The 20278-nt window shown below is 36.3% G+C and overlaps 1 protein-coding gene across 1 annotated transcript in view; it reads right to left on the reverse strand.

Moving 5' to 3' along the window:
• LOC139465989 (uncharacterized) overlaps nucleotides 1–20278 on the reverse strand; it is a 232491-nt gene that overhangs the window by 113831 nt on the left and 98382 nt on the right. Inside the window, exons 40-53 of the mRNA XM_071248005.1 lie at nucleotides 18358–18770; nucleotides 18086–18130; nucleotides 17300–17869; nucleotides 16434–16538; nucleotides 13354–13923; nucleotides 12065–12112; nucleotides 10532–11101; nucleotides 10045–10152; nucleotides 7584–8153; nucleotides 7255–7284; nucleotides 3667–4236; nucleotides 1901–2014; nucleotides 883–1452; nucleotides 630–659 (exon numbers count right to left, since the gene is read on the reverse strand). Coding sequence (XP_071104106.1) covers nucleotides 630–659; nucleotides 883–1452; nucleotides 1901–2014; nucleotides 3667–4236; nucleotides 7255–7284; nucleotides 7584–8153; nucleotides 10045–10152; nucleotides 10532–11101; nucleotides 12065–12112; nucleotides 13354–13923; nucleotides 16434–16538; nucleotides 17300–17869; nucleotides 18086–18130; nucleotides 18358–18770 — 4313 coding nt within the window. The remainder of the gene's footprint in view (nucleotides 1–629; nucleotides 660–882; nucleotides 1453–1900; nucleotides 2015–3666; nucleotides 4237–7254; nucleotides 7285–7583; nucleotides 8154–10044; nucleotides 10153–10531; nucleotides 11102–12064; nucleotides 12113–13353; nucleotides 13924–16433; nucleotides 16539–17299; nucleotides 17870–18085; nucleotides 18131–18357; nucleotides 18771–20278) is intronic.

Raw genomic sequence — 20278 nt, forward strand, 5'->3', positions numbered from 1 at the left:
TTTGACATGATATCGCTGCAATACTGTTGAAGGTACTGTAAACCTTTTCACTCATTCAAAACCATGAAGTAAAATAAGAATGTTTAAATTACTTCAATATACTTTGAAAATAGGAATTTCAGGTTAGAATGGGTCCCCAGCAACCTATGCTGGTGACTAAAAGGATTGAATTGTCAGGCATACCAATACGATGACGACCATTGCTCATAATATCACTCACTGAATTGTCTTTTCCAGGATCAATTCTCTATAGGCCACGGTTATATAGCTTGAATATTGCTGAGTTATACAACAAACAAACACACTCACCCCAAAATAAGCCTATTGGCATGTTCTTTCTGATAATTTCATTTCACAGACTTAAGAGGATTTACCAAATGAAAGACTGATTACAGAGACACATTTTAAGACAATTGCTTGTGCATACATCAGGAATAGGTCATCTGACAGGTTTCTGAGATTTTCTTCATCTAGGTATGTCCTAAATATAAATCAAATACATAGTAAACTCAAAGTCCAGTTTTTTTTAAATTCCTGAGATGATGTACTGTGTTTCATCCAAAGTAAAATACATGAGTTAGTTAGAGAGAAGAGCAGGGATGGTAAAGAGGTGCAATGCTGAGACTCACTCTTTGGTGGTGGGGGTGTTGGTAGTGCCTCTGAAAAAGGTATTGGAAATCATGTGTCACATATATATCAGTAACTGGCAAAGGAGCTTTTGACAGACAAATCAAAACCTATAACATTTAACAAATATGTTAAGTGACATGATTTATTTTAAGATCATACACAAAAAAGAATTGGAGAAGATGGGTTGGTACTGACATAGATACAGTATACAACTTTATGTGATTTAAAAAACAACAGGAAAAACATACTAACCAGGGCAAAGTGATCCAAAGACCTTTTCTCTCATAGAAGACAATTCACTGAACTCCTGAACAGTGAAACGGTTTTCTTCAATAGGTGGTGTGGCAATTCCATCAATTTCCTTAGTGTCTTTAAGACCAATACCAATCACATAGATATGGATATTCTGATCTCTGGCTTTGACAGCCTCGGGAATTGTCCTTCTGGAATTGATATTGGACACACCATCAGTGATGAGAATACACACATTATCAACACCAGGTCGGTCTCCTGTTCCAGGTGTGAACATCTGAGTCCTCATTATATTCAGTCCTCCGTAAGTGTTGGTACTTCCATACATATAGGGTATTCTGTCAATGGCCTTGTAAACTTCTTTCTTTTGCCCAATATATTCATTCATCTGGAACTGGATGGCAACTTTGGTACTGTAGATGACAATACCAACTCGGACATTGTCGTCATCAATGTTGGCATTAGCCAGAAAGAATTTTAAGAAATCCTGCATGAGTCTGAAGTTGGGTTCAGTGACACTGGTGGAGGTATCCAGGATTAACACAAGATCCATCTTGGCATCAGAACAGCCTAGAAACAATGATGTCGTGTAGACTAATGTATCACATCTATACTGAACACATACAATGCATGAAGATGTGATGACAAGTACATTAGGTGTAAGAGCATACAGAGCAGATGTTCATAAATGTTAGCTACAATACATATATTGTATCCTGAGTTCATTTTACAACTGCAATTGCAAAAAGACACAAAGTGAAAGTTCAGACAAGTAGAGTTTTTAACAGACAAAGTATATACTCAGAGGATGCAGATAAACTTTGAAATATAAACTTCAGTTTCAGATCACAATTGTTGAATCATTAATGCAACCATATCTATTTCACAAATTTAAACTGAGTGATGCTGAATCGGCAATATTTCAAACACATTGGTACAAATCAGAAATTTAACGCATTTTTCCATTAAAGTTGTATTAAATGAAAATCACTGAATATATCGAGTAATTTTTACTTACTGACTTTCTTGGGGGCAAGGGTAATAGGTATCGGTTGAGGTGTTGTCGTGGTTGTGGTTGTAGTAGTAGTAGTGGTAGTTGTGGTAGTTGTGGTTGTTGTCGTTACTTCTTCAACTGCAAAAAAAAAGAATATGGTTTTAAATCATACTATGCAGAATAACATTTGCATTTTTTAACATTTTTAAACATGACATTTTCTACGCAATTTTCTTGTTGGTCAAAAGTGGTTTTCGCACAACATAATCAAATGGATATAAGACAATAGTAGACCACCAATTGTGAATGTTAAAAAGGAACAAAGGTGTCATGATCTGAGTGATGAGATGAAAGACTGATCAAAACAGGTTTCTAGTCTGACATGTCTGTAATGCAAAGCTCAATGCTACAAATTAAATTCCTTTCGGAGACAAATGTCTAACTAAAGTACATATACAAAATGTCCTGAGGAATTTGCTTGTTAACTATAGTAGTGCCATCTTATTGTTTTTAAGGTTTCTTGAAACAGTGGAAAGCCTGCAAACTCTTGTATCTTTGCCCATGACATACTGGGAGAATGCCCTTGACTTTCAATGAATAGTTATGTCTGGGAGATGGGTTCCCGTTACCTTAGGCTAGCATTTATATGAAAACTATAACTGAAACTACTGATATTTTGTATATGCATTTTACCTGATGATATGTATTACTTGCTAAATTATAATTATATGAAATGTTTTATAAATGTTACACCATAATAATTCATAAAAGCACTTGTTGTTGATCTAATTTTTATATGAAAACTTATTATAGATGTTATATCATGATACATCACTAAAAGGTTACAAACATACTTTGAACATGCATTTAATATTCAGTTTTGACATGTTAAGAGTCATGATTTGTTTTACATGAAAATTCTGACTTGAATCGATCCTGCAACCAAATCATGTTTACTATTGTAACCCACTGTTGGATGAAAATGGAAAACCGCAGACTTTTCCCTTGATCACAGTTTGACATTTTCAACCAACAGACATGTTTTAATTCTAATATATGGTCTGGTGTTAACTTCCTCCCTTATATCCTCAGTCCTAATGAAGTTACATGAGTGACAGCTTGGGTGACTGATTTAACCACCTGAACTAGCAATAAAGACAAGAGAGACCACCTCATCTGTTTCATATTTGGATCTAGGCATAAAGATTCAGAGAAACAAAACACTGTCCACAAGACTGTATGACAAGAGGGGTGACTTCAAATTTCCCTTTATGTAAGCAATATCTCCAGCCTTTGCACAGTTCACAATTTTTTAGGTACAATTTCTTCCAAGATTTCAAAGAGAATCATGCTCAGAAGTTGTTTGATCAAGGTTACAACTTTCAAGGCATCAGTAAAGCTTTCAAAAAGTTTAACGGTGGATATGTGAAGGATATTTCCAAATTTGATGCATCAGTGACAAAAATTATGTCTGATGCAATTACCTATTTTGACTTGTATCCCATGTTCACATCTTTTTTCAGGTGAAAATCTGACTTGCCTTTGCATGTGTTTGTGACAGGTGCCACATGTGGGGCAGGATAAGCTCACTTTTTGCAAACACCTGGTGTCATCACTATTGGAGAGTGATTCATAAATACATGCGCATTATAAAGTCGGAATCGTGCAGATGACTCTGCTTTTGGCAGAGATTTCTGATGAATATGGAAAGGGTTTTGTCCCTTTTGATTATATAAGGAGGCCTGAATGTTGCAACTTTGAATTATCAAAATGAAAAATATATCTCTTACTTGGACAGAGAGTTCCAAAGACTTTTTCCCTCATTGAAGACAGTTCACTGAACTCCTGGACAGTGAAACGATTCTCCTCAACAGGCTGTGATGCAATGCCATCAATTTCCCTTGTATCTTGCAGACCAATACCAATAACATAGATGTGGATGTTTTGGTCTCGTGCTTTGACAGCTTCTGGAATTGTCCTTCTGGCATTGATATTGGACACACCATCAGTGATGAGAATGGCCACATTCTCAACATCAGGTCGGTCTCCTGTTGCTGGTGTGAACATCTGCGTTCTCATTACATTTATTCCACCATAAGTGTTAGTGCTTCCGTACATATAGGGTATGTTGTCAATGGCTACGTAAAGATCTTTCTTAGAACCTATGTATTCATTCATCTGGAACTGAATGGCAACTTTGGTACTGTAGATAACAATACCAACTCGGACATTGTCCCTGTCAATGTTGGCAGGAGCAAGGAAGTATTTCAAGAAGTCCTGCATGAGTCTGAAGTTGGGTTCTGTGACACTTGTCGAGGTATCCAGGATTAGCACAAGGTCCATTTTGGCATCAGAACAACCTAAATGTACAAGGCATTAGTACTGGAGAAACAATAGGTGATGTAGAAGCAAACCTGTGAAGAAGATAGATGTAGTGCAAATGGACAAACACATACCACAAATTGACATAAACACATACCACACAGATGACAAAACTTGTCGCACGTGGAAACAACACAGAACTGATCTCCTGTAGCACATTTGTCATCAAAACCATGGTTGTCAGTACAGTATATTTTACTCTCAGAGATATTTCCATACCAACTACTGCTGAGTTCATTATGTCATTTCAAACTCTGACATCTTGAAGGTTTAAAAAAAATAATGTTGAACTGTTACCACTGGTTTGATACCGTTCTAGTACAATCAGTAATACAATACCTCAACTTTGTATGTTCCATCCTGTTTGAGATAGCAGGCCACAAGTGCATACCTTTCAAGTAAAATTTGCTCATGTGTCTTGAACTAGATCTTAATATTCATATTTTTAAAACCAATAAAGCCCCCCCCCCCCCCCCCCCCTCCAATTTGGAACCTGTATTACAAAGCAATCTTAGTGCTCAGATGGTCACAACTCCCATATTTTTTAACTTGACTACCGGTAATGACAATTGTAGGTCTTTGTTGCAAGAAAACAATACCAAATGGTTGACCTAAGAACAATTTGTATCATGTGCATATCAGCCATTACATATACATGTAGTTTGAGGCAAAGTGTTGAGCTTCAGTCTGAAGAGCAGAGTGTTGATGGAGCATCTCCTCCTCACCTTTGCATTAACTGAGACAGAATAACACTGAAACATTCAACAAGTGACTGTTAGGACAATGGATATAGAAACATGAACTTAACATGTTGTAATTCACACAATACAACATGAAACTATTATACTTGTTGAGTTGGAGTTGCATATAACACTTACAAACATTAATGTTAATGGTCACAAAACAAATGAAGAACAGCTGGTACACAACATACTCATCTATCTCCACAATAAACATCTGGGAAAAGACTATAATCCTGGTAATGTTAAAAGGACAGTATGTTGACGGTTGTGTCTGTTTTTAAATCATGCATGAATGAGTGAGTGAGTGAGTATGGTTTTACGCCGCTTTTAGCAATATTCCAGCAATATCACGGCGGGGGATACCAGAAAAGGGGTTCACACAATGTACCCATGTCGGGAATCGAACCAGGGTCTTCGGCGTGACGAGCGAACGCTTTAACCACTAGGCTACCCGACCGACCCTAAATCATGCATGAAATAATTTCCAAGTGTAACATCACATGCCCAATTCAGTTCTCTAATGAAAACAATAGAGCTCTGCACAGCAAAGCCGATAATGCAAGCACTGGAAAGAATAAACTGGCTGCAGTTTTTTTCCATTTTTTTTTTACACTGAGATGATGCCAGCTTGACTTGATTAGAAGCCCAGATTACAATATAAATATGCCTTGGTCATATGAAGTCAATAATTCTCCTATCCAGAGTTTCTTGCGGACAGCCGAGTGTTTTTCATCTCTTTCATTTTGGATAAACATATATCATGAAACTTACTCATGAACTATTTTCATTTGTGTATGTATACTCTAGATACTGTCATCAAAACCCTACGGAGGGCTAGCAGTACAGTCACTTTGCTTGGGGTTTGTCGGCTATTGGTTACAAACAAGGTTCAGAACGGTCGACATCATATTCCTTTAAGATGCAGTGGTAACTTCATAAGTATTAAAAATATATCACCGATTCTTAAAAATCACTGAGATATTTGCTTCTGTTTGTTTGTTGTTTTAAGCAGCACTAGCAATATTTCAGCTATATGATGGCACATAATCAAATCTGGACCAAACAAACCAGTGATTGATGTAATGAGCAATGTCCCATGCCATCTGGGTTAATGACATTCTCAAACATTCAAATGAGTGTTTGTTCAAAGAGATGTTTTGTTTATTGCAATGTCTTTCAAACAATTGTGGTTGTGAACTTAAAATATAGCCTATCTTTCTTTGATATAGCTTCTATGTTATTATAAGGGTTACATTATTTTTCAGGGCCTTATCATTTGCAGAAGCCTGAAGTCAGCCATAAACTACCTGACAGAGGAGCGCAGTAGAAAAGGTTGAGGACTTCATGCAAATGATAATGCCCTGAAAAATACAGGTTCTGTTATTGCACCTAAAATAGATAGAGTTGTACCTAATCCCAAAATGAACAAATAAACAAACAGCAGCATAAGTTAAGTGGCTGTATCAAAAAGAGGTAATTAATTGACAAATAGCAACGTCTTAGAACATACTATTGGATGACATCACAAAAAAGAAATGCCAATGACGTCACATAACAATAGAATAAATAGCAGCCTGTTGTTAGGGAAATGCAGATTGTGATCAAGTTAAGTGGTCTGCAGATTTCTGATAACATGCAGGTTTTTATGATAATTCTATCCATTTTAGCTATAATAAGCAAAAGCACATTTAGTTGGTCATGACTATACAGCAAGACTTCATTGACTTAAACATTATTAATTCAATGTATTGCTTAAGATGATTAACTTCAGGTCCAGGTAAAAATCTTTTGCAAATTGATTATATATTGGATGCAAAAATATCTTTTTCTGACCCCTCCTAAAAAGATTTTGTAAAAAATAATTCAAGATAAAAAAAATAGGAATTTTAAGTTCACATCCTACTGATTTTACATATGGCAGTAATGTCAACATCGATGGACTCAATATGCACTCACATACATGGCATTCACATACCTGGTTGCTGAGTGATTCCATCAACATTCAAAATATGTACTTAATATAGTAGCACTAATAAAGTGAATAACCCTGAGATAATGCTAGTTCTATTGGCTGTTGTGTAAAGGTTCCGCAGTTGGTTTGTCAATATGTTTCATAAATATAAATATTCCAAAGTAACATTCAATATTGGACTCGCAATAAAACATGTTGCAAAAGCTACAGGAATTGTAAATAAGGTGTTCATAAACTAGCAGATTGTTACAAAGTTGGAGTATTTACAAACTCTAACTTACTTGTCTTGGGAGGAGGAGTTGGTACAGCAACTAAAATAAAAGTGACAACATCAATTAGACATGATAAGTGAGCGAGATAGGGTTTAACAGCAATTTGAACAGAATTTTGAAAAATGCTAACTAACTAAATCTGAATTTCAAACTATCGATACAATTATGTAAGCCCAAAATTATTCTAGTCTGAATATTTTCCTCTTATTTAGTCAGAAATGCCAGTATATGTAAATCAAGTCTATATTTTGTCAATAGCTAAAAACCTTGAAAATGTGGCTTTTAAGTTTCTGACCCGTTTGTAAGTGCATGGTTACTATCTTCAGTCAAGTTTTTACCTGGACAAAAAGAACCAAAAACTTTCTGTCTCATTTCATTCAGTTCACTGAACTCCTGAACAGTGAACCTGTAGTCATCAAGAGGACGGCTGGCAATTCCATCAATTTCCTTAGTATCTGTTAGACCAATACCAATGACATAGATATTGATGTTCTGATCTCTGGCTTTAACTGCCTCAGGCTGTACTCTTCTGGCATTGATATTGGACACACCATCAGTGATGAGAATACAGATATTTTCAACATCAGGTCGGTCTCCTGTTTCTGGTGTGTACATCTGAGTCCTCATTACATTTAGTCCACCATAGGTATTGGTACTTCCATACATATAGGGTATGTTGTCAATGGCTTTGTAAATGGCTCTCTTTTGCCCAATATACTCATTCATCTGGAACTGAATAGCAACTTTGGTACTGTAGATGACAATACCAACTCGGACATTGTCATCATCAATGTTTGCAGGGAAAAGGAAGAACTTCAAAAAGTCCTGCATAAGTCTGAAGTTGGGTTCTGTGACACTGGTAGAGGTATCCAGGATTAGCACAAGGTCCATCTTATTGCTAGAGCAGTCTGCAAACAAATTCATGAACATGGTTTGGTATGGGGGAATGAAATAGGTGTCAGAAACATGTTAGTAGAAAGTTGATGCATATATTTCATACATGTATTAATGTAAATAGAGATTATTAATATGAAACATTCATTTGTATTTTCAATAAATAGCAAAATATTGTAAAATCCCAGAAGGCACTGCAACAACATCTATGACCCTATGTAGAAATATCTACAGTTCGACTATTACAAAAGTGATTGAAAATTAAAATGTCTGCTTGTTTGCGATATCAGTCATATTATAACAGGAGGTTATTAGTCAAGGTGAAACTGAGTTTAAAGTCATGTCCAAGAATATTTCACATACATCATGACATCCAAAATGTAACACGCTTGCAGCAAACAAACCAGTAGGAAAAATTTGATCATATATCAAGAGGAGTGATTAAGAGAGTTTGGTTTAGCATTGCTTTGAAGAGTATTTCAGGTACATCACAGCCTGTGTTTGTATCTAAGATGACTGGGCCATGCATGCCACCCTGTTACAGGTATGATCTGTAATCAGCAATAATGGGAGCCACCAGAGTCACATTCTTTAAGCCAGCAAATGGGATTAGTGTCAGGCAGCACTTAGAAATGCTGGGAAGTTGCCTATGCAACAGTGTGCTTCCTTCCACTACATCTGCTGTATGTGCAACCCTACACTGTACGTGTATGTTATGAAGCAGAATACCATACAGAACAGAACTTTTGATCTTTATATTCCTATTTTGATGTAATGTATTATTACCATACTGATGATATGCACCAAGTAAGCTGAAGCCATATGCATCTCAAGCACTGATGAAGTAAGCCTTGCGTGCCTGAACATTGGCAACTTCATCCTGAGAGAGAGACACATTCCAGTTTGTTTTCTTGTCGTGCCCTACAGTGTTTGGGCTGTCATATTTATTTTTCCTCTTAGCACTGCTAAGCACCACCCAGAACTGCTGACTTTCACTCTTCAGTACTGTGCCACAACGAGGTGTGGACAGCAATGGAGAGTGTTAGGTCTAAGCAACGTGACCCAGATCCTCCATATAATTGTCTTATAACATGGGTCACTGATATAGGACTGCATAGTGTTACCGGTATATTGGGTAAAACAAATATAACAAGTTTTGCTATTATTTGCATTGTTTAAATGATGCTTGCCTTCGAACTTGATTGACAAAACGGCGAAAACACGAAAGTGATAATTGTCTCACAATGTTATCTTCCCTGTATCCATAACTATAAAAAGGCGGCGACTGACCATGCTGAGTAATATTTACTTTCGTATGTAGAAAATAGGATCTGCATGTATAATCAGTGTTAATCACTTTCAAACACTTTAGCTCCCAATATATATCGCAATATGTATTGCAATACAGTTACCTGTATCACAAAATATAGCAATACAATTTCTTTCCCAATACACAGAGTTACTGAGGACCAATGGTATCAAAGACTCCCCATAATACAATCCATTTAGTAATGATGCTACCAACCTTTATATTAATGAGAAATAACCAATTACTTGTCTCTTATAGTACAACATAATCATATTATTTCACAACAGATATTTTCTGTGCAAGATTAATTAATTGTTACAGGAATCAAGCAAGCTCATCACATTTGGTGTCAGCTTACTTACTTTTCCACCTTTTGTTATCTTATTATTTTGCTGTCCTTACCTGTACATATATATATGCTCTCTGCCTCATGGCATTCATTCACCTGGTGAAGGAGTTAGCATATACTCAGAAATGTTGTGTTCCTCATAAAAAAGAAGTTGACATCCATATATTCTCTTCCTTAACTTACTGTAAGAGCAAATTTTTGAAAGAAACTGGAAATGGGTACTTTGTTATAAGAGAACATATCTTACCTTGTGCTTTGGGTGTTGGAGCAGGTGTTGGAGCTGGGGTAGTTGTGGTAGTAGTGGTAGTTGTAGTCGTGGTAGTAGTAGTTGTAGTTGTTGGAGGTGGTGTGGTAACTGAAATGAATAACAGAGTTCCTCACTCTTCCAATTATCAACTTGAAGTCTAAGAACAGCTTTGCAATGAAAATTATTGACAAATTGATGAAATCTAACCTAAACATATATTTACACATTTAGGCATACCCCAAAGGATAAAAAACACATTACTAAATGCTTTGAGCAGAGATTTTGTTGCATTCTTAACAGTAAAAACAATGTGTGAACATTTATTGTGGAGCATACTACAAACAGATAATTTGCATACATATTATCTTACTTTTTGTTTAATCTTAGTTTGACATATAAAGGATTCCAAACTGACAACAATGGGTTAAGAATAGCATCATAGTCTGAATGATATTGATAAAAGTCTATAGCTGGAACTGGTACGTACTAGGACAAAAAGAACCAAAGACTTTCTGTCTCATTGCACTCAGTTCACTGAACTCCTGAACAGTGAACCTGTAGTCATCAAGAGGCCGGCTGGCAATTCCATCAATTTCCTTAGTATCTGTTAGACCAATACCAATGACATAGATATTGATGTTCTGATCTCTGGCTTTAACTGCCTCAGGCTGTACTCTTCTGGCATTGATATTGGACACACCATCAGTGATGAGAATACAGATATTTTCAACATCAGGTCGGTCTCCTGTTTCTGGTGTGTACATCTGAGTCCTCATTACATTTAGTCCACCATAGGTATTGGTACTTCCATACATATAGGGTATGTTGTCAATGGCTTTGTAAATGGCTCTCTTTTGCCCAATATACTCATTCATCTGGAACTGAATAGCAACTTTGGTACTGTAGATGACAATACCAACTCGGACATTGTCATCATCAATGTTTGCAGGGAAAAGGAAGAACTTCAAAAAGTCCTGCATGAGTCTGAAGTTGGGTTCTGTGACACTGGTGGAGGTATCCAGGATTAGCACAAGGTCCATCTTGGCAGTGGAACAGTCTGGAAAGACATGGAAAACTGTAACTTTGGGGGAACATTAAGTTATAATATTGTCTTAAATGCTAATAAAGTGAGTGTGTAATTAAAAAAACTGTTGATGTTTGTTCTTTGTGCAAGATGATTGCAAAAACAAGATTGACAGAGGTGCCCATGCTTGTTTTAAGATTTGATGACATTCATTAAAGTCATCCCGATAACTGACATAAGTGTTTACTTACAAACTATGTAAGTTGAAGTCAGACAGGTGTACTATTGTCAGCATTACATAGTTTAATTTACAATACAGTGATGAATAGCCTAATTCAAAGAAATTTGTTGCTTGATTATTAATTATATTATTGCCATCATTAATGTGTTTGTTGTTTTAATGCTGTACTCAGCAATATTACAGCTATTGTGGCACTTGCCATTGAGGCTATCAGAGAAACAGTATATAGATTTGCCTTAATTCTCACTGTCTGAAACATCCCAAATGGATTCAGCTTAATGAATGGATGATGCATTTTTTCTTCATTAATTTCCTAATCTTAGTAATCTAGAGATAAAAATCATGTACACTAATCTGTATGACTTCCTAAAAGATTACAGGTAGTTAGTTCTCCACTCCATCCATTAGTAGGAGTGGTTATATGAAGACTGAAGTACATTGTCATATCAAGAATCATAACTTGTTTTATATTATCAGTATTTACAGATGTAAATGTCTGCACAATTCTGCAGACAATAAGTTAAGAAGCCATTTCAACAAACCATGACTATTCTAGTGTTGTGTCTATCTGAACTCAATTGTCAAACAGATTTATAATGAAAAGGCAGAGCTGTGAGGCCATATTTTTCTACCAGCAGTGAAGTCTACGTTCATTGTAAATACGTTCAATCATGTAAACATTTGTTTTTCATCATAGCTCTGTACCATATCAATGCTATATGATATCAGTTCTGTGTAAGAAAAGGTGACCTTACCTTTGGGTTTGGCTGGAGTTGTTGGTGGTGGGGTTGGTGGAGGAGTAACTAAAACATAACAAAGGGTTCTTACATTACAATTTGAAAATACAGGCAGTACACCTTAGAGTGCCTACTCCATACATGCTTCTAAGCTTTACAGAAAAAATATGAATGATTATAAATTCATTCCATCAGTGAATTCCTAGTTCTTTCTGTAGTTTATTTGCATCATGCCTAAAGATCTAATACTCAATTCAGATTGGCTACTTATTGCACCCATTTGTGCAGATGGACTTCCTTTCACCTACTGCTTAGTTTCACTGAAATCATGCTTAGATCAAATAGTGCATTTGTTGATCCCGTATGGTATGTTCAAGGCATATATTCACTCTACAATAGCAAGATGAATTTTCAACAGATAGATATCAACATTATTTGATAATGCTGAAACAATACAGTTTGTCCATCACTGTTGTTATTATTTACTAACATTGAAATCAACATGAACAAATTTGAAGGACAGTATTACTGTCAACCTGTACAGTCTTAGAAGTATAGTGAATGTGAAAATGGACCCCAACCCAAAACCAAAATGTAAACCAGTTTGAACCACCCAGAACATCATGGAATATTTTTGCAACATGACAACTAGAATGTGTATGTACTCATAAAAACATATGTCTCCCCACACCTTCTTTTTCATACATTAGTTCAAGTTGTTACTATAAATCTGTTTGCAAATAAAAAACCCAATAATAGCAAATTATAGCCTAGAATGATAACGGTTTCATGCAGAAATATTTATTAGCTGAAGAGTGCTGGCATGAAACAAATGCTCCTCATTTGAGACTAAGTCCAAATTGCTTCAATGGTCATTGCACATATTCAGTGTCATGCAAAAGTATTCATTCAAGCTTTGTTGAGGCCAGTAAATTAAACCCTTCCCTTGTTTAAGACTATGTCGAAATTGTTTCCATGTGATGGGGGGGGAGGAGGAGGAGGAGGAGAGAGAGAGAGAGAGAGAGAGAGAGAGAGAGAGAGAGAGAGAGAGAGAGAGAGAGAGAGAGAGAGAGAGAGAGAGAGAGAGAGAGAGAGAGAGAGAGAGAGATGGTTTCAGTGCTAGCTTGGTATGTAATTAGAGGTACATACTTTGGCTATCTGATTCAATTTCTTCTGACATCATTCCAGTAGTCATAGTTATCAAGTTAAAGAGTATCAGAGCTTATACAAGGCTCTGTGAACTACATATAAAACAGATTTGTTTATCCAACTTTAGTTTATTCATGCCATACATGATTTTCACTTACCTGGACAAAACGACCCAAACACTTTCTGTCTCATTGCATTCAGTTCACTGAACTCCTGAACAGTGAACCTGTAGTCATCAAGAGGCCGGCTGGCAATTCCATCAATTTCCTTAGTATCTGTTAGACCAATACCAATGACATAGATATTGATGTTCTGATCTCTGGCTTTAACTGCCTCGGGAATGGTTCTTCTGGAATTGATATTGGACACACCATCAGTGATGAGAATACAGACATTTTCAACATCTGGGCGGTCTCCTGTTTCTGGTGTGTACATCTGAGTCCTCATTGCATTTAGTCCACCATAGGTATTGGTACTTCCATACATGTAAGGTATTTTGTCAATGGCTTTGTAAATGGCTCTCTTTTGCCCAATATACTCATTCATCTGGAACTGAATAGCAACTTTGGTACTGTAGATGACAATACCAACTCGGACATTGTCATCATCAATGTTTGCAGGGAAAAGGAAGAATTTTAAGAAATCCAGCATGAGTAGAAAATTCTTCTTTGTGACACTGGTAGAGGTATCAAGGATGATAACAAGATCCATCTTGGCAGTGGAACAGTCTGAAATTACAAAGTCCAAATGTGATGAGCTGAATTATTATGTGACATCTTTTTATATAGGATATTCTTTTAACCCATATATCATTATGGAAACAGAAAACAGAAATAAAGCGACAAAACCCTTTCCATAATCATACAAATCTCTGTTAAGAGCAGAGATCATTGTATGAATCTGACTATCTCATAATCATTTGTTTATCAATCACTATCAAATAGTGATCATACCAGCCATGACTACTTTTTGTCTAAAGTTTCCCAAAATAAGTCAACGTGAAACACAAAGAGACTGCTGATTATTATAAATTAATAGTAGAACTAGAAAGGTGTTTGCATTACTTGCAAAAACAAAAGAGGCCTGTCCTCATCATTTTCTGAAAACTTTCTCATCAGAAACATATCATGAACCACTTTGACATTACCTCTCACATGCCCAGTGCAGTACAAAGTTGAACAGAAAGTCCTATGCCTCTCAGTGCCTCAATAACAAAGTCATAAACACTGCCTAAATATCATGTATATAAAGTTTAGTGAAGTTCCAATAATAAATCCTCAATAATATATCCTTGCATATACACAACCTTTTTGGGATGTCTACTTCCCATTTTGTGACCTTGACCTTCAATGTCATCCAATCACATTGGTTGTCTCCATATGTTACAAACCATACTTCCTGAATGAAACTATCAACAAGTCTCATTTCCAGAGTGAATGACCTTCAAAGCGACTCTGACATTTGACATAATCATGACATATGATAGGTGTTGACTTTGAGTTCATCGTAAATGATTGCAAAAGACTTTGATATTTCATGAACTAATCTGAAATTTCATGAAATTAGAATGTTTCACATTCTGACTCCCAGTGACTTTGGCCTTATATGGAGGTCACATAAATTTGATGCGACCATCTTCCCTTAGAGATCATGTATACAAAGTTTTTTCAAATATCAATCATAAATACTCAAGTTTATTTAATGCCAAGTTCATACTGAATAACCTTCATCTTCCAGGTCATCCATTCATGTCAGAAACATTCCCCAGTGGTATATAGGCGGTATATCTGGTATTAAGTCTCTAACATCTGTCATAAACGCTTGGTTGAGAAAACCAATATTGGCGGTGAAGCTCAAATTCAAGCAAACACCACTTTTTGCAAAGTGCTTTTTTAATTATTCATGTTTTTAGTATTTTTCACTATTATCAACTAAAATCTTTCCAAGTGGAGAACACACCAAAAATATCACATATATTATCTTTAACACTCTATTGGCACTCTAATGTTGTCGACCGCCTCCGTGGCCTAGTGGTAGAGCGTCCACCTGGAGAGCGGAAGGTCCGGGGTTCGATCCCCGGCCGCGTCATTCCAAAAGACGTTAAAAGATGGTACTTGTTGTTACCCTGTCTGGCGCTCAGCATTAAGGGGCTAAAACAAGCACTGGTCGGCTCGTAGTCTGTATACTGTGTCTGAGTGGGGTATTCATGTTAAACTGCGGCATGGTATCTCAGTGTGCTAGCACTATAAATCGGCATCAGTCCGGACTAGTACAAGCAGCCACAGACACCTGTACATGCACGTCGCTATATAAGTGCAATAATCTTGGACGCGACGTTAAACCCCATTTCACCTCAGCTCTAATGTTGTCACTAGCCTTACATTTCATGCCTATTTGGCAGCAAGTGATCTTGACCACCAATCTCAGGCAATTTCATATTCCCAAAGATCCCTATAGTGTGTCAGTTATTGAGTGAGTGAATTTGGCTTGTTGTTGCTTTGAACAGTGTTTCAGTTATATCATGATGTGTTACCCTGATGTGGGAAAAAAGACTGAAGTTAGGCAGGTCATATAGGTTTACAATGAGCTTGGGTATGGTGCTGACAAACCTAGAAAGAACATCAGGCCGAAATGGGATTTTGAACTCATGATTTCGAAAGTCATCTAAAATAAAAAATACCTAACTCATTCACTAGGGATCAAGTACATTGTTTGACACTTGACTCTGACACTTCATTTAAAAAAAATATATATCCTCGCATATAAACAACATGTGTTTCTTGTTCAAAGTTTGTCTACCATCATCATTTTCAGAAGATACATGTTGTACTGTCACAACAGATTAATTATTAGCAGAGTCTAATAGACCCAAAAAAGGGAAACTTATCCACAAACAATACACTTCATACATCACTGACATTTTTCTTGTCATTTGAGCTTCTATACTGTGTGACACTCCTTTAAGGGTCATACAGCATAAATAGTGATATAAGTTGTAGTAGTATCATGAGGGGTATCTGTGATTTTAGGCATTCCGCTGAGCCAGAGGCTATAAGGGGTATAGGGATTTATTCTCCCACTCAGAAATCCATATGTAGCCTGTTTTCCCTGTGGCAAGTGTAAGGAATGTATTCTCCTACTCAGAAATATACATCCCTCTCAGGTGGGATACATAATATTCTATCAAGATGAGGTGAACCTGTCAGATTTCAACATCCTGACATGTGAGATCACCAACCTTGTGCTTTTGTTGTTAGGAGTGGTGTTGTTGTAGTAGTGGTGGTAGTTGTTGTAGTTGTAGTAGTAGTAGTAGAAGTTGTTGTAGTTGGTGGAGGTGTTGTAACTGAAAGAAATACAAAAGAAACTGCAATATCAAGTATAATTCAACTTTCCGATAGATCAGAAATAGATAAGTGGTGTATAATACATAGTTAATACAAATGTTAATGCATAGAAAAAAGATGAACTGATACGCTGAGGTCCTAATTTACTAGTAAGCAAATATACTACATACCACATAATATCAAAGCATTGAACCATTATATTTTATTCTCTGAAGTGTGAGTGAGGGAGTTGGCCACTTTGAACATTTAAGTTACCTGACACAGCATGTCAGCTTGAAGTGGGAGGAAAGCCAAAAGTCATGCAGGTCCATGGCCAGCATGAGTATTGTGTTTACAAACCCAGAAGCACAGTCAATTTGAATCTGGGATTCAAACCAATGATAATAGTTTCCTGGCAGGCCTGATGGAGGAAACACAGTAAATTGTGACTTGGCTACCTGTGTTCCTTATCTCTCAAGAGGAAGACAACCTCCTTTTAAAATATTCAGTTCAACAGACTGAAGCCAAAAGGTAAAATCAAAGAAAAAGTAACAGTTCACGTTATTTACAATATTTGATTCAATGCATTGAATAGTCTCTTGCCAGTGCTAACACATGAAAAAAGAAAAAAGCCTTCTCTCACAGAAAGTAAATGCAAATACCTGTAACTGTAAAGATATTAAACATTCTCCACTCTGAACAGAATTAGTGTGTATATTTAACAGCTGATACAACAATGTTATGACAAATAAATTAAAATCATTAATTTCTAATTACTTACTGGGACAAAAAGAACCAAAGACCTTCTGTCTCATTGCATTCAGTTCACTGAACTCCTGAACAGTGAACCTGTAGTCATCAAGAGGCCGGCTGGCAATTCCATCAATTTCCTTAGTATCTGTTAGACCAATACCAATGACATAGATATTGATGTTCTGATCTCTGGCTTTAACTGCCTCAGGCTGTACTCTTCTGGCATTGATATTGGAAACACCATCAGTGATGAGAATACAGATATTTTCAACATCAGGTCGGTCTCCTGTTTCTGGTGTGTACATCTGAGTCCTCATTACATTTAGTCCACCATAGGTATTGGTACTTCCATACATATAGGGTATGTTGTCAATGGCTTTGTAAATGGCTCTCTTTTGCCCAATATACTCATTCATCTGGAACTGAATAGCAACTTTGGTACTGTAGATGACAATACCAACTCGGACATTGTCATCATCAATGTTTGCAGGGAAAAGGAAGAACTTCAAAAAGTCCTGCATGAGTCTGAAGTTGGGTTCTGTGACACTGGTGGAGGTATCCAGGATTAGCACAAGGTCCATCTTGGCAGTGGAACAGTCTGGAGATAGAAACGTTGAGTCCTCATTGAATATAACAATCCATACAATAGTGCAACTATAGCCAGTGATATTCGTTTTTGCTCCCTATGAAACAGTCACTACTATCATAAACTGTTTTAATGAAATAATGACAGTACTAAAAGTGATATTCAGCAGTCTTCTGTATGTAGCTAATACAGATATATTGTTTACAAAAACAGTAGATCTGAACCCACCTTTTGGTTTGGCTGGAACTGTTGGTGGAGGTGTTGGAGGAGGCACTAGAAATAAACCAACACATACTCAACCAATTGAACATGCATATATGTTATAAAAGAACACTGAAATATTTCAAGAACATTACTTAAAGGAGATTGGGGTAAAGTTGTTTATTTATTGTGCCACATTTAATGTCTAAGTATCTAAATCCTAAAACATTGGTGAAAATGTTTCAACATCAAATGTTTAACACATTGTTTTGAATTGGAAAAAATGTAGTGTTAAATACCTGGACAAATTGATCCAAAGACTTTTTCCCTCATAGAAGACAGCTCACTGAACTCCTGGACAGTGAAACGATTCTCCTCAACAGGCTGTGATGCAATGCCATCAATTTCCCTTGTATCTTGCAGACCAATACCAATAACATAGATGTGGATGTTTTGGTCTCGTGCTTTGACAGCTTCTGGAATTGTCCTTCTTGAGTTGATATTGGACACACCATCAGTGATGAGAATGGCCACATTCTCAACATCAGGTCGGTCTCCTGTTGCTGGTGTGAACATCTGTGTCCTCATGACATTTATTCCACCATAGGTGTTTGTACTTCCATACATATAGGGTATGTTGTCAATGGCCCCGTAAAGTGCTCTCTTTTGTCCAATATATTGACTCATCTGGAACTGGATAGCAACTTTGGTACTGTAAATGACAACACCAACTCGAACATTGTCATCATCAATGTTGGCAGGGAAAAGAAAATATTTCAAGAAATCCTGCATGAGTCTGAAATTGGGTTCAGTGACACTGGTGGAGGTATCAAGGATTAGCACAAGGTCCATTCTGGCACTGTCACAACCTGAAAGCACACAATGGTCAGCAGGTAGAGAAAACACCTGGTTTGACTGGAGAATACTTCAACAATAATTTCAGAATTTATACAACTGTTGCTTAGTATAGATAAGCTGGTGAACATAGAGTTAGTGAGATTCAAAGAATGTCTACTGATCTTGTTATAGCTCTTTATCATCTAGATACACAGTGTATAAGATACTGTAAGATTATGAACAAACATGCAACATGTAGACTTTTGACATATAGTAACAATACTTGTTCACAGATTATATATAATGAAAATCAAATAAATTGACTTTTCAGTGGTTTAGATTACATTATGGAAAGATGTGAAGCATGATTTTTCATTTATGTATATATCACATTGTGTGTGAGGAAACATATTACATTAATATTTCCATTTGCAAATAATAAGAAGAGAAATAAAAACTGACAATCATTTATTTGGGAGCTTGTAATAAAAACACACGAATGATACACAAGGGTTGATTGTTAAATCTCATATAGAAGGAATTGTGGAATAGTAAAATCTCTTGCTGTGGACATTACATGATGTTGTGGACAATTTGAGCAAATTGTTAGGCTGTGAACGTCAGCAAAGAGAGCTCCTTGTCACAGTGTAACAATTCCTCAATTGACTCAAGAGAACACAACAAAAGATTTCACTTTTATGCAATTCCTTCCATATGAGGCTTAGAACTGATCAATCAACCCTTATAATTGATATCTTTAGAAAATCTACTTTCTAGATGACCAAATACATCTTGATGACTCACCTGTGACTGAAAGTTGACATGGGAATTCTGTTCATCCGCATGATCACAACACTAAGCCTCAATAAATACTACTTATAATGGCTGATATCCTAACTTGCTTTAACATTGAGATGCATTAATCTATCAGAAGTAACTGCAATTTGATCCTATAAACAAGACAGGTTGTACACAAAACAGGATATATATTTGAATTAATACACAACAGTTTACATTGGTTAGGATACACTCAGACGAGTATATATTCTGAGAAATTGTACACAAAACAGGGCATATATATTTGAATTAATACACAACAGTTTGCACTGGTTAGGATACACCCAGAAGAGTATATATTCTGAGAAGTTGTACACAAAACAGTATATATATTTGAATTAATAAACAACAGTTTGCTCTGGTTGGAATACACCCAGAAGAGTATATATTCTGAGGAACAATTAAGTTTTTGATGTTCTGACAAACACAGGTTAAATAATGACAGACAGTATGTGCAGAATAACTGAAATAGAAGAAGTGCAAAGGTTAGATATTAATGAGAAACACATTTTGGGCAATGTTACATCACCGTGGACAAAGTATTTC

Source organism: Haliotis cracherodii, unplaced genomic scaffold (genome assembly GCF_022045235.1).
Source record: "Haliotis cracherodii isolate W230 unplaced genomic scaffold, xgHalCrac1.p SCAF_18, whole genome shotgun sequence".
Classification (NCBI taxonomy): domain Eukaryota; kingdom Metazoa; phylum Mollusca; class Gastropoda; order Lepetellida; family Haliotidae; genus Haliotis; species Haliotis cracherodii.